At 51.4% G+C, this 16,858-nt stretch overlaps 1 protein-coding gene across 2 annotated transcripts in view; it reads left to right on the top strand.

Moving 5' to 3' along the window:
• LOC140458888 (transcobalamin-1-like) overlaps window positions 1-16,858 on the top strand; it is a 59,924-nt gene that overhangs the window by 3,318 nt on the left and 39,748 nt on the right. For both annotated transcript variants that reach the window (XM_072553624.1, XM_072553623.1), the window contains exons 2-5: window positions 6,057-6,248; window positions 7,384-7,533; window positions 10,908-11,063; window positions 14,229-14,389. In XM_072553624.1, the coding sequence (XP_072409725.1) occupies window positions 6,104-6,248; window positions 7,384-7,533; window positions 10,908-11,063; window positions 14,229-14,389 (612 nt within the window). In that variant the 5' untranslated portion in view covers window positions 6,057-6,103. The remainder of the gene's footprint in view (window positions 1-6,056; window positions 6,249-7,383; window positions 7,534-10,907; window positions 11,064-14,228; window positions 14,390-16,858) is intronic.

The raw sequence follows: 16,858 nt of genomic DNA, 5'->3' as shown, positions 1-16,858 counted from the left end.
CACTGCTGTTACTGAGGGTCGGTGGGGGGGAGGGGATGGTACACACTGCTGTTACTGAGCGTCGGTGGGGGAGGGAGGGGATGGTACACACTGCTGTTACTGAGGGTCGGTGGGGGGAGGGAGGGGATGGTACACACTGCTGTTACTGAGTGTCGGTGGGGGGAGGGAGGGGATGGTACACACTGCTGTTACTGAGTGTCGGAGGGGGGAGGGAGGGGATGGTACACACTGCTGTTACTGAGGGTCGGTGAGGGGATGGTACACACTGCTGTTACTGAGCGTCGGTGGGTGGGAGGGAGGGGATGGTACACACTGCTGTTACTGAGTGTCGGAGGGGGGAGGGAGGGGATGGTACACACTGCTGTTACTGAGGGTCGGTGGGGGAGGGAGGGGATGGTACACACTGCTGTTGCTGAGGGTCGGTGGGGGGAGGGAGGGGATGGTACACACTGCTGTTACTGAGCGTCGGTGGAGAGAGGGAGGGGATGGTACACACTGCTGTTACTGAGCGTCGGTGGGCGGGAGGGAGGGGATGGGACACACTGCTGTTACTGAGGGTCGGTGGGGGGAGGGAGGGGATGGTACACACTGCTGTTACTGAGGGTCGGTGGGGGGAGGGAAGGGATGGTGCACACTGCTGTTACTGAGGGTCGGTGAGGGGAGGGAGGGGATGGTACACACTGCTGTTACTGAGTGTCGGTGGGGGGAGGGAGGGGATGGTACACACTGCTGTTACTGAGGGTCGGTGGGGGGAGGGAGGGGATGGTACACACTGCTGTTACTGAGGGTCGGTGGGGGGAGGGAGGGGATGGTACACACTGCTGTTACTGAGCGTCGGTGGGGGAGGGAGGGGATGGTACACACTGCTGTTACTGAGGGTCGGTGGGGGGAGGGAGGGGATGGTACACACTGCTGTTACTGAGGGTCGGTGGGGGGAGGGAGGGGATGGTACACACTGCTGTTACTGAGGGTCGGTGGGGGGGAGGGAGGGGATGGTACACACTGCTGTTACTGAGCGTCGGTGGGGGGAGGGAGGGGATGGTACACACTGCTGTTACTGAGCGTCGGTGGGGGGAGGGAGGGGATGGTACACACTGCTGTTACTGAGGGTCGGTGGGGGGAGGGAGGGGATGGTACACACTGCTGTTACTGAGGTTCGGTGGGGGGAGGGAGGGGATGGTACACACTGCTGTTACTGAGGATCGGTGGGGGGAGGGAGGGGATGGTACACACTGCTGTTACTGAGCGTCGGTGGGCGGGAGGGAGGGGATGGGACACACTGCTGTTACTGAGCGTCGGTGGGGGAGGGAGGGGATGGTACACACTGCTGTTACTGAGGATCGGTGGGGGGAAGGGAGGGGATGGTACACACTGCTGTTACTGAGCGTCGGTGGGGGAGGGAGGGGATGGTACACACTGCTGTTACTGAGCGTCGGTGGGGGAGGGAGGGGATGGTACACACTGCTGTTACTGAGCGTCGGTGGGCGGGAGGGAGGGGATGGGACACACTGCTGTTACTGAGGGTCGGTGGGGGGAGGGAGGGGATGTGTGTGGATGTGGAGCCAATCAAGTGACTGTTCTGTCCCTGGATGGTGTTGAGCTTCTTGAGTGTTGTTGGAGCTGCCCCAGCTGAGGGCAAGTTGGGCGTATTCCCTCACACTGCTGGCATGTGCCTTGTAGATGGTGGGACAGGCTTTGGGGAGTCAGGAGAAGAGTTACTTTCTGCATCTGACCTGTTTTTGTCGCTACTGTGTTTAAATAGAGACAAAAAAACATAGATTCTCGAAGCGACAGTAAACAGGCAGGATGCTGGGAGAACACAGCAAGGCAGGCAGCACCAGGAGGGACAGGCAGGAGGCTGGAGGAACACAGCAAAACAGGCAGCATCAGGAGGGACAGGCAGGAGACTGGGAGAACACAGCAAGTCAGGCAGCACGAGGAGGGACAGGCAGGAGGCTGGGAGAACACAGCAAGGCAGGCAGCACCAGGAGGGACAGGCAGGAGGCTGGAGGAACACAGCAAAACAGGCAGCATCAGGAGGGACAGGCAGGAGACTGGGAGAACACAGCAAGGCAGGCAGCACCAGGAGGGACAGGCAGGAGCTGGGGGAACACAGCAAGGCAGGCAGCACCAGGAGGGACAGGCAGGAGCTGGGGGAACACAGCAAGGCAGGCAGCATCAGGAGGGACAGGCGGGAGACTGGGAGACACAGCAAGGCAGGCAGCACCAGGAGGGACAGGCAGGAGACTGGGAGAACACAGCAAGGCAGGCAGCATCAGGAGGGACAGGCAGGAGGCTGGGAGAACACAGCAAGGCAGGCAGCATCAGGTGGGACAGGCAGGAGGCTGGGAGAACACAGCAAGGCAGGCTGCACCAGGAGGTGGTGAAGTGAATGTTTTGGGTGTGACCCTTCTTCGGGATCTGGCGAGATTCTTCTCTCACTGGTGGGAGTCATTACTTCACACATAAAATCCTGAGGGAGTGACAGTCATTGATGAAGCAGCTGTAGAAGATTGTGAATCGAATATTTCTGTTCCCTGAGGCAATCCTGCATTTATGAACTCAAACAGGAATAGTTGGCATCTGGTCGTGTTGTGCATCAGTGTATGTGTGTCTGCCTCCCATTCAAGCCCCACTTTAATTAGAGATTGGCTTCACTTATTATCTAGGCTACAGGGAGGGAGGCAGTGAGAATCTATTGGGGAGTTTTACAGGGCTGTGGGGAAAGAACTAGACAGTGGAATTAGTTTGGGATTGATACAGGGCTATGAGAGAGTGCGGAGCAGTGGGATTAATTTGGGATTGATACAGGGCTACAGGGAAAGAGCTGAAAGGTAGGATTAGTTTGGGGATGGATACCGACTATAGGGATAAAGCAGGACACTGGGATTAGTTTGGGATTGATACAGGGCCGTGGGGAGAGAGTGGGACAGTGGGATTGGTTTGGGATTGATACAGGGCTGTGGGGAGGGGGGGGGGAGGGGGACAGTGGGATTGGTTTGGGATTGATACAGGGCTGTGGGGAGGGAGTGGGACAGTGGGATTGGTTTGGGATTGATACAGGGCTGTGGGGGGGGAGTGGGACAGTGGGATGGGTTTGGGATTGATACAGGGCTGTGGGGGGGGAGTGGGACAGTGGGATGGGTTTGGGATTGATACAGGGCTGTGGGGAGGGGGAGTGGGACAGTGGGATTGGTTTGGGATTGATACAGGGCTGTGGGGGGGGGGAGTGGGACAGTGGGATTGGTTTGGGATTGATACAGGGCTGTGGGGAGGGAGTGGGACAGTGGGATTGGTTTGGGATTGATACAGGGCTGTGGGGGGGGAGTGGGACAGTGGGATTGGTTTGGGATTGATACAGGGCTGTGGGGGGGGGGGACAGTGGGATTGGTTTGGGATTGATACAGGGCTGTGGGGAGGGAGTGGGACAGTGGGATTGGTTTGGGATTGATACAGGGCTGTGGGGAGGGGGAGTGGGACAGTGGGATTGGTTTGGGATTGATACAGGGCTGTGGGGAGGGGGAGTGGGACAGTGGGATTGGTTTGGGATTGATACAGGGCTGTGGGGAGGGGGAGTGGGACAGTGGGATTGGTTTGGGATTGATACAGGGCTGTGGGGAGGGAGTGGGACAGTGGGATTAGTTTGGGATTGATACAGGGCTGTGGGGAGGGAGTGGGACAGTGGGATTGGTTTGGGATTGATACAGGGCTGTGTAGAGGGAGTGGGACAGTGGGATTGGTTTGGGATTGATACAGGGCTGTTGGGAGGGAGTGGGACAGTGGGATTGGTTTGGGATTGATACAGGGCTGTGGGGAGAGAGTGGGACAGTGGGATTGGTTTGGGATTGATACAGGGCTGTGGGGGTGGGGAGTGGGACAGTGGGATTGGTTTGGGATTGATACAGGGCTGTGGGGAGGGAGTGGGACAGTGGGATTGGTTTGGGATTGATACAGGGCTGTGGGGAGAGAGTGGGACAGTGGGATTGGTTTGGGATTGATACAGGGCTGTGGGGAGAGAGTGGGACAGTGGGATTAATTTGGGATTGATACAGGGCTGTGGGGAGGGGGAGTGGGGCAGTGGGATTGGTTTGGGATTGATACAGGGCTGGGGGGGGGGAGTGGGACAGTGGGATTGGTTTGGGATTGATACAGGGCTGTGGGGAGAGAGTGGGACAGTGGGATTGGTTTGGGATTGATACAGGGCTGTGGGGAGAGAGTGGGGCACTGGGATTAGTTTGGGATTGATACAGGGCTGTGGGGAGGGGGAGTGGGGCAGTGGGATTGGTTTGGGATTGATACAGGGCTGTGGGGAGGGAGTGGGACAGTGGGATTGGTTTGGGATTGATACAGGGCTGTGGGGAGGGGGAGTGGGACAGTGGGATTGGTTTGGGATTGATACAGGGCTGTGGGGAGGGAGTGGGACAGTGGGATTGGTTTGGGATTGATACAGGGCTGTGGGGGGGGGAGTGGGACAGTGGGATTGGTTTGGGATTGATACAGGGCTGTGGGGAGGGAGTGGGACAGTGGGATTGGTTTGGGATTGATACAGGGCTGTGGGGAGGGAGTGGGACAGTGGGATTAGTTTGGGATTGATACAGGGCTATGGGGAGAGAGAGTGGGGCAGTGGGATTGGTTTGGGATTGATACAGGGCTGTGGGGAGGGAGTGGGACAGTGGGATTGGTTTGGGATTGATACAGGGCTGTGGGGAGAGAGTGGGACAGTGGGATTGGTTTGGGATTGATTCAGGGCTATGGGGAGAGAGAGTGGGGCAGTGGGATTGGTTTGGGATTGATACAGGGCTGTGGGGGGGGGGGACAGTGGGATTGGTTTGGGATTGATACAGGGCTGTGGGGGGGGAGTGGGACAGTGGGATTGGTTTGGGATTGATACAGGGCTGTGGGGAGGGAGTGGGACAGTGGGATTGGTTTGGGATTGATACAGGGCTGTGGGGGGGGGGACAGTGGGATTGGTTTGGGATTGATACAGGGCTGTGGGGAGGGAGTGGGACAGTGGGATTGGTTTGAGGTTGGTACAGGGCTGTGTAGAGGGAGTGGGACAGTGGGATTGGTTTGGGATTGATACAGGGCTGTGGGGAGGGAGTGGGACAGTGGGATTGGTTTGGGATTGATACAGGGCTGTGGGGAGGGAGTGGGACAGTGGGATTGGTTTGGGATTGATACAGGGCTGTGGGGAGGGAGTGGGACAGTGGGATTGGTTTGGGATTGATACAGGGCTGTGGGGGGGGGAGTGGGACAGTGGGATTGGGTTGGGATTGATACAGGGCTATGGGGGGGGGAGTGGGACAGTGGGATTGGTTTGGGATTGATACAGGGCTGTGGGGAGGGAGTGGGACAGTGGGATTGGTTTGGGATTGATACAGGGCTGTGGGGGGGGGGAGTGGGACAGTGGGATTAGTTTGGGATTGATACAGGGCTGTGGGGGGGGGGGGACAGTGGGATTGGGTTGGGATTGATACAGGGCTGTGGGGGGGGGGGAGTGGGGCAGTGGGATTAGTTTGGGATTGATACAGGGCTGTGGGAAGGGAGTGGGACAGTGGGATTAGTTTGGGATTAATACAGGGCTGTGGGGGGGGGGGGGACAGTGGGATTGGTTTGGGATTGATACAGGGCTGTGGGGAGAGAGTGGGACAGTGGGATTGGTTTGGGATTGATACAGGGCTGTGGGGAGAGAGTGGGACAGTGGGATTGGTTTGGGATTGATACAGGGCTGTGGGAAGGGAGTGGGACAGTGGGATTAGTTTGGGATTAATACAGGGCTGTGGGGGGGGGGGGGGGACAGTGGGATTGGTTTGGGATTGATACAGGGCTGTGGGGAGGGAGTGGTACGGGGGATTGGTTTAAGTTTGATACCGGGCTGTGGCGAGTGGGGCAGTGGGATTAGGTTTGGATTGTTTCCAGGCCATGGGGAGATGGAATGACTCTCTAAGGTGAGAGGCACAGTTCCAGTTGGTCAGGTGACCCCTCTCTTTGACCCTCCTGCCCTCCACCTCGTGACCATTGAGGTATGATTCCCCCTTTTCTCTCTCCTTGTTCAGGCCTGCCCGAGTCCGAGAGGGGAACTCTCAACTCCGTGCTGAGGGTCATGCTTCAGTCAGTGAACTCCAGTGAGGGAGACCCAAACCCCAGCGTCCACATTGCCTTACGCCTGGCCCGGGACCACCACCTGCCCACAGAGGAACTGCTCCTCCAACAGCTGAAGATGTCTGCAGTCCAGAAAGTGAAGCACGGTACGTCCTGGGGATCCAGGGAGAAGGCAGCTTGACTGAACGCCGGTCCAGTCCATTCAGCCCATCTGCTCCATGCTGGGATTTGCCCAATCCCACCATCAAATCCTCCCCTTCACTATATCAAGGTGAAAATCCGTCAGGACTGACATAATAGGCTGGGAATCTGTCTGGAATATAGGACATCAACAGATGCTCCAATCTTTAAAAGATTAAGAGCTATTCCCCCTGCCTTTATTCTTATTCCATGCCCCTGTATCAATCCCAAACCAATCCCACTGCCCCACTCCCGGACAACATGTCGGCCGGATATTGGAAGGCGTGGCGGTTTCCTTCCCTAACTGAACCTGGTGGCTTTTTCCCATTGATTGATTGACGGTGATTTCATTAAATGCCCGCCATTAAATGCAGGGTCTTTTTTGAAACCGAAATCAAATATACTGTGGGGGGGATTCGAATCCCTGGCCCTCAGAACATTGCCTCGATTAAATGATAATACCACTGGGCCATCACCTCACAAGGATCCTGTCGGGCAGGCCTTGAGAAGACCAGAGAATCCCTACAGTCCTAGAAGAGGCCACTAGGGGCCATCAGGTCTGCATTGAAGGCCATCCCACCCAGACCCTATCCCTGGAACCCTACATTCCCCATGGCTAATCCACCCAGCCTGGACTGGAGGAGAGAACCCACGCAGTCACTGGAAGAACATGCAAACTCCACACCGACAGTCACCCGAGGCTGGAATCGAACTTGTGTCCCTGGTGCTGAGGTAGAAGCGCTAATCACTGAGTCCCCATGGTTACATGGTTGAGCCCACAGCCCTGAACCATTGGGATGACAAGCAAGAAGACATCGCAACTGGGGAGCCCGGGGAGAAGACCTCCCCCTGGATGAGGAGGGGGGGGAACGGGGAGGGGAATGTGGATCTGCCTCCCACAGGGAATGCTCCAGGTTAATAATATTGATTCATTTGGAAGGGGAGGGGGTCGTTGGCTGAGCACATGAAGGACATCAGGAGCAAAAGGATCCTAGTGACCAGTGTGATGAAGAGTATGGGTAAGAGGTTCCCATCCTCATGATGGGCCAAACGGCCTGTTGCTATGATTTCTCAGTATGTTTACTCTTCTTCACCAATCAGGTGACGACTTCTCCTCCGGTTTGGTCGCTCTGTACTCCCTGGCCATCGCTGCGTCGTGCGACAATCCCGCCAACGTCTCCTACAAAGAGGACAGGATTGACCTTATCGAGATACTGCAAGAGAAATTAACTGAGGAAATCAAACACATCGGTAAATATCACCAAATATTAACATGCTGGGAGCCTGCACACCCCTCAATTTCCATTGAATGCTCTCTCCACATTCTCCCCATCACCCACTCCCAGGACAGGCCTAGATCCTATGGGGATTTCTGCTACAAAGCTGAAAACTATCCTGAGCTCCCTCTACATGGCAGAATCTCGAGAGTGCAGGAAGAGGCCATTGAGTCTGCACCCACCCTCTGAAGAGCATCCCAGACCCAGTACTCCACCTAACCCACCTAGTCAGCACATCCCTGGGCACTATGGGACAATTTAGCATGGCCAATCCCACCCTAACCTACACATCCTTGGGCACTATGGTACAATTTAGCATGGCCAATCCCACCCTAACCTACACATCCTTGGGCACTATGGGACAATTTAGTATGGCCAATCCCACCCTAACCTGCACATCCCTGGACACTGTGGTACAATTTAGCATGGCCAATCCACCCTAACCTGCACATCCCCGGACACTGTGGGACAACTTAGCATGGCCAATCCACCCTAATCTACACATCCCTGGACACTGTGGGACAATTTAGCATGGCCAATCCACCCTAACCTGCACATCCCTGGACACTATGGGACAATTTAGCATGGCCAATCCACCCTAACCTACACATCCCTGGGCACTATGGGACAATTTAGCATGGCCAATCCACCCTAACCTGCACATCCCTGGACACTATGGGACAATTTAGCACGGCCAATCCACCCTAATCTACACATCCCTGGACACTATGGGACAATTTAGCATGGCCAATCCCACCCTATTCTGCACATCCCTGGGCACTATGGGACAACTTAGCATGGCCAATCCACCCTAATCTACACATCCCTGGACACTGTGGGACAATTTAGCATGGCCAATCCCACCCTATTCTGCACATCCCCTGGGCACTATGGGACAATTTAGCATGGCCAATCCACCCTAACCTGCACATCTTTGGACTGTGAGGGCAAACCCAGTCGCCCGAGGGTGGGATTGAACCTGGGTCCCTGGTGCTGTGAGGCAGCAGTGCTAACCACTGAGCCACCGTGCCGCCCCAAATATCTAGATTTCCTGAATCATTCCCAGTCCAGTATAAGCTCTCTCAGCGATAGATGGAGTCATGCAAGCCATCTCTGTCTCAATCATTTATGCTCTCTGTCTGTCTCTAGCTCCTTCTGACTCCAGCTCTTAAATCAAGGACATTTTAAAAATTTCTGTATTCTCTGTTATAGTCCTGAACTTTATTTATGATTCTCTGTCCAAGTCTGTAACAAGCACTTAAGTAATCTGTGTCGAGAGTGTGGTGCAGGTCAGGCAGCATCTGTGGAGCAGGAGAATCAACATTTCAGGCCAGAGCCCTTCATCAGGAATGAGACTTGTGGGCTGTGGGGGCTGAAAGATAAATGGGAGGGGGGATGGGGTTGGGAGGTAGGTAGCTGGGAACGTGATAGGTCGATGAAGTTGTGGGAGAAGGTGGCAGGTCGGAGAGGAGGGTGGAGCGGATAGATGGGAAAGACGATGGACAGGTCAAGAGGGCGGTGCCAAGTTGGAGGCTTGGGACTGGGATAAGGTGTGGGGGAGGGGAAAACTCCTGTGTGGTTGCAGGGTCCCAAGGCGGAATATGAGGCATTCTTCCTCCAGGTATCGGGTGGTTAAGGTGGGGGAGGCCCAGGATCTGCATGCCCTTGGTGGAGTGAGAGGGGGAGTTGAAGTGTTCAGCCATGGGGCGGTGGGGTTGGTTGGTGCGGGTGTCCCAGAGATGCTTTCTGAAACAATCCGCAAGAAGGCAGTCTGTCTCCCCAATGTAGAGGAGACCTCACCGTGTGCAACGGATACAGGAGATGACGTGTGCGGAAGTGCAGGTAAATGTATGTTGGATGTGGAAGGATCTTTTTGGGCCATGGACGGAGATAAGGGGAGTGGTGTGGGCACAGGTTTTGCACTTCCTGTGGTGGCAGGGTAAGGTGCCAGGAGTGGGGATCTGACGAGGGAATGGTCTCTGCGAAACGCTGATAGGGATGAGGATGGAAATGTATCCCTAGTGGTGGGATCTGTTTATAGGGGGCGGAAGTGGCGGAGGATGATGCAATATATACAGAGATTGGTGAGGGGGCTCTATCCTTGTTGTTGTGTTGGGAGGGGTGGGGTTCAAGGGCAGTGGAGCATGAAGTGGAGGAGATGCGTTGGAGGGCATCATCAACCACATGGGAAGGGAAGTTGTGATCTTTAAAGAAGGAGGCCATCGGGGACTTTCTGAGGTGGAATTGGTCATCCTGGGAACAGATGCGGCAGAGGCAGAGGAATTGGGAATAAGGGATGGCATTTGTACAGGCGATAGCATGGGAGGAGGTGTAGTCCAGGTAGCTGTGGGAGTCGGTGGGTTAGTAGAAGATGTCCATAGTTAGTTGGTTGCCTGAGGTAGTGATGGAGAGCTCCAGAAAGGGGAGAGAGGTGTCTAAGATGGTCCAGGTGAATTTGAGGTTGGGGTGGAAGATGCTGGTAAAGTTGATGAACTGTTCAACCACCTCGTGGGAGTATGAAGTGACGCTGATACAGTCATCGATATAGCAGAGGAACAGGTGGGGGGTGGTGCCGGTGTAACTGCGGAAGATGGACTGTTCTACATGCCCGACAAAGAGACAGGCAAAGCTAGCGCCCATATGGGTGCCCATGGCTACCCCTTTGGTTTGGAGGAAGTGGGAGAATTGGAAGGAGAAGTTGTTGAGGGTGAGGACCAGTCCAGCCAGGCAGATGAGGGTGTCGGTGGAGGGGTACTGGTTGGGACGGCGTGAGAGGAAGAAACGGAGGGCTTGGAGGCCTTCATTGTGGCAGACCGATGTGTACAGGGACTGGATGTCTGTGGTGAAGATGAAGCGTTGGGGAAATGAAAATCTTGGAGGAGGTGGAGGGTGTGGGTAACATCACGAACATTGGGGGGGTTGTACCTGGACTAAGGGGGACAGGATGGTGTCACGGTCGGCAGAGATGAGTTTGGTGGGACAGGCACAGGCTGAGACAATGGGTTGACCGGGGCAGTCAGGTTTGTGAATCTTCGGTAGGCAGTAGAATCAGGTGGTACGAGGTTTACGGACAATGAGATTGGAGGCTATAGGTGGGAGATCCCCAGAGGAGATGAGATTGTGGATGGTGGAGAATACTTAAGTATTCTGTACCTAGGTACCCTGTACCTAAGATGGTGCCAAAGCGGAGACATTACAAACTTTTCACTGCATTCATTCAAATGCACATGATTATAAAGGCTATTTTACTCACTTCTTCGTCGCTCACTCTCTCTGCCTTCCTGTCCCTCTGTCTGTCGTTCTCACACTGCCTGCATCCGTAACCATTGTTGATGTTGTGTTGCTTAGTGAACACCACATTCCCTCTCACTAACTATTACCAAGTCAGTCTGGATGTGCTGACACTCTGCGTGCTAGAAAGAGAACTTCCACAAGACTCAGTCCAGATCCTCAGTGATGCAGCAAAGAAGAACAAATTCAAACTTGGCGAGGAATTCTCAGTGGGTAAGGATACTCTCTATTGACCCCTCTCTTTGATTGCCTACTCTCTCTGATTATCAATATCCTTGCATTATCTCCTGTCAGTGATTATATCCTGTCTCTGATTTTCTCCTATCTCTGATTGTCTCCAGTCTCTGAATATCTCCTGTCTCTGATTTTCTCCTGTCTCTGAATATCTCCTGTCTCTGAATATCTCCTATCTCTGATTTTCTCCTGTCTCTGAATATCACCTGTCTCTGAATATCTCCTGTCTGTGATTATCTCCTGTCTGTGATTATCTCCTGTCTGTGATTATCTCCAGTCTCTGATTATCTCCTGTCTGTGATTATCTCCTGTCTCTGAATATCTTCTGTCTCTGATTTTCTCCTGTCTCTGATTTTCTCCTGTCTCTGAATATCTCCTGTCTCTGATTTTCTCCTGTCTCTGATTTTCTCCTGTCTCTGAATATCTCCTGTCTCTGATTTTCTCCTGCCTCTGATTATCTCCTGTCTGTGATTATCTCCTGTCTCTGATTATCTCCTGTCTCTGATTTTCTCCTGTCTCTGATTGTCTCCTGTCTCTGATTATCTCCTGTCTCTGATTATCTCCTGTCTGTGATTATCTCCTGTCTGTGATTATCTCCCGTCTGTGATTATCTCCTATCTCTGATTATCTCCTGTCTGTGATTATCTCCTGTCTCTGTCCTGTCTGTGATTATCTCCTGCCTGTGATTATCTCCTGTCTCTGATTATCTCCTGTCTCTGATTATCTCCTGTCCGTGATTATCTCCTGTCTCTGATTATCTCCTGTCTGTGATTATCTCCTGTCTCTGATTATCTCCCGTCTCTGATTGTCTCCTGTCTCTGATTGTCTCCTGTCTCTGATTATCTCCTGTCTCTGATTATCTCCTGTCTGTGATTATCTCCTGCCTGTGATTATCTCCTGTCTCTGATTATCTCCTGTCTCTGATTTTCTCCTGTCTCCGATTTTCTCCTGTCTCTGATTATCTCCTGTCTCGGATTATCTCCTGTCTCGGATTATCTCCTGTCTCTGATTTTCTCCTGTCTGTGATTATCTCCTCTCTCTGATTATCTCCTGTCTCTGATTGTCTCCTGTCTCTGATTATCTCCTGTCTCTGATTGTCTCCTGTCTCTGATTATCTCCTGTCTGTGATTATCTCCTGTGTGTGATGATCTCCCGTCTCTGAATATCTCCTGCCTGTGATTATCTCCTGTCTCTGATTATCTCCTGCCTGTGATTATCTCCTGTCTCTGATTATCTCCTGTCTCTGATTTTCTCCTGTCTCTGAATATCTCCTGTCTGTGATTATCTCTTGTTTGTGATTATCTCCAGTCTCTGAATATCTCCTGTCTCTGATTTTCTCCTGTCTGTGATTATCTCCTGTCTCTGATTGTCTCCTGTCTGTGATTATCTCCTGTCTGTGATTATCTCCTGTCTCTGAATATCTCCTGTCTCTGATTATCTCCTGTCTCTGATTTTCTCCTGTCTGTGATTATCTCCTGTCTCTGATTGTCTCCTGTCTGTGATTTTCTCCTGTCTCTGATAATCTCCCATCTCTGATAATCTCCCATCTCTGATTGTCTCCTGTCTCTGATTTTCTCCTGTCTCTGATTTTCTCCTGTCTCTGATTTTCTCCTGTCTCTGATTATCTCCTGTCTGTGATTATCTCCTGTCTCTGATTTTCTACTCTCTCTGATTATCTCCTGTCTGTGATTGTCTCCTGTCTGTGATTATCTCCCATCTGTGATAATCTCCCGTCTCTGATTGTCTTCCATCTCTGATTATCTCCGGTCTCTGTGTATCTCCTGTCTGTGATTATCTCCCGTCTCTGAATATCTCCTGTCTGTGATTGTCTCCTGTCTCTGATTGTCTGCTGTCTCTGAATATCTCCTGTCTGTGATTATCTCCTGTCTGTGATTATCTCCTGTCTCTGATTATCTCCTGTCTCTGATTATCTCCTGTCTCTGATTATCTCCCGTCTCTGATTATCTCCCGTCTCTGAATATCTCCTGTCTCTGATTATCTCCTGTCTGTGATTATCTCCTGTCAGTGATTATCTCCTGTCTGTGATTATCTCCTGTCTCTGATTATCTCCTGTCTCTGATTATCTCCTGTCTCTGATTATCTCCCGTCTGTGATTATCTCCTGTCTCTGGCTATCTCCCGTCTGTGATTATCTCCTGTCTGTGATTATCTCCTGTCTCTGATTATCTCCTGTCTCTGAATATCTCCTGTCTCTGATTATCTCCTGTCTCTGATTATCTCCTGTCTGTGATTATCTCCTGTCTCTGATTATCTCCTGTCTCTGATTATCTCCTGTCTCTGATTATCTCCCGTCTGTGATTATCTCCTGTCTCTGGCTATCTCCCGTCTGTGATTATCTCCTGTCTGTGATTATCTCCTGTCTCTGATTATCTCCTGTCTCTGATTATCTCCTGTCTCTGATTATCTCCTGTCTGTGATTATCTCCTGTCTGTGATTATCTCCCGTCTGTGATTATCTCCTGTCTGTGATTATCCCCTTTCTCTGATTATCTCCTGTCTCTGATTATCTCCTGTCTCTGATTATCTCCTGTCTCTGATTATCTCCTGTCTCTGGTTATCTCCCGTCTGTGATTATCTCCTGTCTCTGATTATCTGCAGTCTGTGATTTTCAACAGTCTCTGATTATCTCATGTGTCTGTTTTCGCACATACGCACGCGTCTGTATGTACACATTTGTATATGAACACAACTGGACATGATGCAGGTGTATACAGACAGCAGTACAGAAATATCCCGTCATGTCTGCACAAGTGTACATTGGGATACACATTCAGATATACACACATACACATACACATATGCACATTGGTGCAGGAATAATAGATAGGAGATAGTGAGGTTTGTAGATGCTGGAGATCAGAGTCAAGTGTGTGGTGCTGGAAAAGCCCAGCAGGTCCGGCTGCATCCGAGGAGCAGAGGAATCGATGTTTCTGGGACAAGCCCTTCCTCTGCAATGAGGGAATAATAGATCATCCAGTAACTGATTCTAAGACAAATACACAGCAATATTTGCAAGATGCACCAATAGATACCCACTGTCTAACGTGCGAATAACCCGACTTATAAGGGTTGAAAAGACTGAGGATTGATGGAACTGTATGTCGTCATTCTCACTTCCGATGTAGATACTGGAGCTGTCGCTGCACTGGCTTTGAGGTGTGTGAGTGACAATCAGAAAACACAGTGCACTACAATCGGACTCCGCAAGGTCCTCAATCAGATCCTTCTCCAAGTGAAGGATGATGGTACCATCGGCAACATCTACAGTACAGGACTGGCAATCCAGGTAAATCACACTCACACAAAAGCACCAACACAGATACACACCATCTGAAACATTCACACCACAGGATCTCAAACCTATACCTGCACAAAATTACTCTACACTGTTAGGAGTCCCATATCACTCTGGGAATTCCTGTACACTGATCTGATCCCCATATCGCTCTGGGAGTTACTGTACACTGATCTGATCCCCATATCGCTCTGGGAGTTACTGTATACTGATCTGATCCCCATATCACTCTGGGAGTTACTGTACACTGATCTGATCCCCATATCACTCTGGGAGTTACTGTACACTGATCTGATCCCCACATCACTCTGGGAGTTACTGTATACTGATATGATCCCCATATCGGTCTGGGAGATACTGTACACTGATCTGATCCCCATATTGCTCTGGGAGTTACTGTATACTGATCTGATCCCCATATCACTCTGGGAGTTACTGTACACTGTTCCGATCCCCATATCGCTCTGGGAGATACTGTACACTGTTCTGATCCCCATATTGCTCTGGGAATTACTGTACACTGTTCTGATCTCCGTATCGCTCTGGGAGATACTGTACACTGATCTGATCCCCATATCGCTCTGGGAGTTACTGTATACTGATCTGATCCCCATATCACTCTGGGAATTACTGTACACTGTTCCGATCCCCATATCACTCTGGGAATTACTGTACACTGTTCCGATCCCCATATCACTCTGGGAATTACTGTACACTGTTCCGATCCCCATATCGCTCTGGGAGATACTGTACACTGTTCTGATCCCCATATCGCTCTGGGAGTTACTGTATACTGATCTGATCCCCATATCACTCTGGGAATTACTGTACACTGTTCCGATCCCCATATCGCTCTGGGAGATACTGTACACTGTTCTGATCCCCATATTGCTCTGGGAATTACTGTACACTGTTCTGATCCCCATGTAACTCTGGGAGTTACTGTACACTGTTCTGAGTCCCATGTAACTCTGGGAGTTACTGTACACTGTTCTGATCCCCATATCACTCTGGGAGTAACTGTATACTGTTCTGATTCCCATGTAACTCTGGGAGTTACTGTACACTGTTTTGATCCCCATGTAACTCTGGGAGTTACTGTACACTGTTTTGATCCCCATATCACTCTGGGAGTTACTGTACGCTGTTTTGATCCCCATGTAACTCTGGGAGTTACTGTACACTGTTTTGATCCCCATATCACTCTGGGAATTACTGTCCACTGTTCTGATCCCCATGTAACTCTGGGAGTTACTGTACACTATTCTGATTCCCATGTCACTCTGGGAGTTACTGTACACTGTTCTGAGTCCCATATCACTCTGGGAGTTACTGTATACTGTTATGATTCCCATGTAACTCTGGGAGTTACTGTACACTGTTTTGATCCCCATGTAACTCTGGGAGTTACTGTACACTGTTTTGATCCCCATATCACTCTGGGAGTTACTGTACACTGTTTTGATCCCCATATCACTCTGGGAGTTACTGTACACTGTTTTGATCCCCATGTAACTCTGGGAGTTACTGTACACTGTTTTGATCCCCATATCACTCTGGGAGTTACTGTACACTGTTTTGATCCCCATGTAACTCTGGGAGTTACTGTACACTGTTCTGATCCCCATATCGCCCTTGGAATTACTGTACACTGTTCTGATCCCCATATCTTTCTGGGAGTTACTGTACACTATTCTGAGTCCCATGTCACTCTGGAACTTACTGTACAATGTGCTGATCCCCATGTAATTCTGGGAGTTACTGTACACTGTCCTGATCCCGATGTCACTCTGGGAGTTACTGTACACTGTTCTGATCCCCATATTGGTCTGGGAGATACTGTACACTGTTCTGATCCCCATATCGCTCTGGAAGTTACTGTACACTGTTCTGATCCCCATATCGCTCTGGGGGATATTGTACACTGTTCTGATCCCCATATCGCTCTTGGAGATACTGTACACTGTTCTGATCCCTATATCGCTCTGGGAGATACTGTACACTGTTCTGATCCCCATATCGCTCTGGGAGATACTGTACACTGTTCTGATCCCCGTATTGGTCTGGGAGATACTGTACACTGTTCTGACCCCTATATCTCTCTGGGAGATATTGTACACTGTTCTGATCCCCATATCGCTCTGGGAGATACTGTACACTGTCTGATCCCCATATCGCTCTGGGAGATACTGTACACTGTTCTGATCCCCGTATTGGTCTGGGAGATACTGTACACTGTTCTGATCCCCTTATTGGTCTGGGAGATACTGTACACTGTTCTGATCCCCATATCTCTCTGGGAGATATTGTACACTGTTCTGATCCCCATATCGCTCCAGGAGATACTGGACACTGTTCTGAGTCCCATATCGCTCTGGGAATTACTGTACACTGTTCTGATCCCCATATCCGTCTGGGAATTACTGTACACTGTTCTGATCCCCATATCGCTCTGGGAGA

This window comes from Chiloscyllium punctatum, chromosome 34 (genome assembly GCF_047496795.1).
Source record: "Chiloscyllium punctatum isolate Juve2018m chromosome 34, sChiPun1.3, whole genome shotgun sequence".
Classification (NCBI taxonomy): Eukaryota; Metazoa; Chordata; class Chondrichthyes; order Orectolobiformes; family Hemiscylliidae; genus Chiloscyllium; species Chiloscyllium punctatum.
Note: the sequence above shows the minus strand (reverse complement) of the source record. Positions and strands in the feature narration are given on the sequence as shown.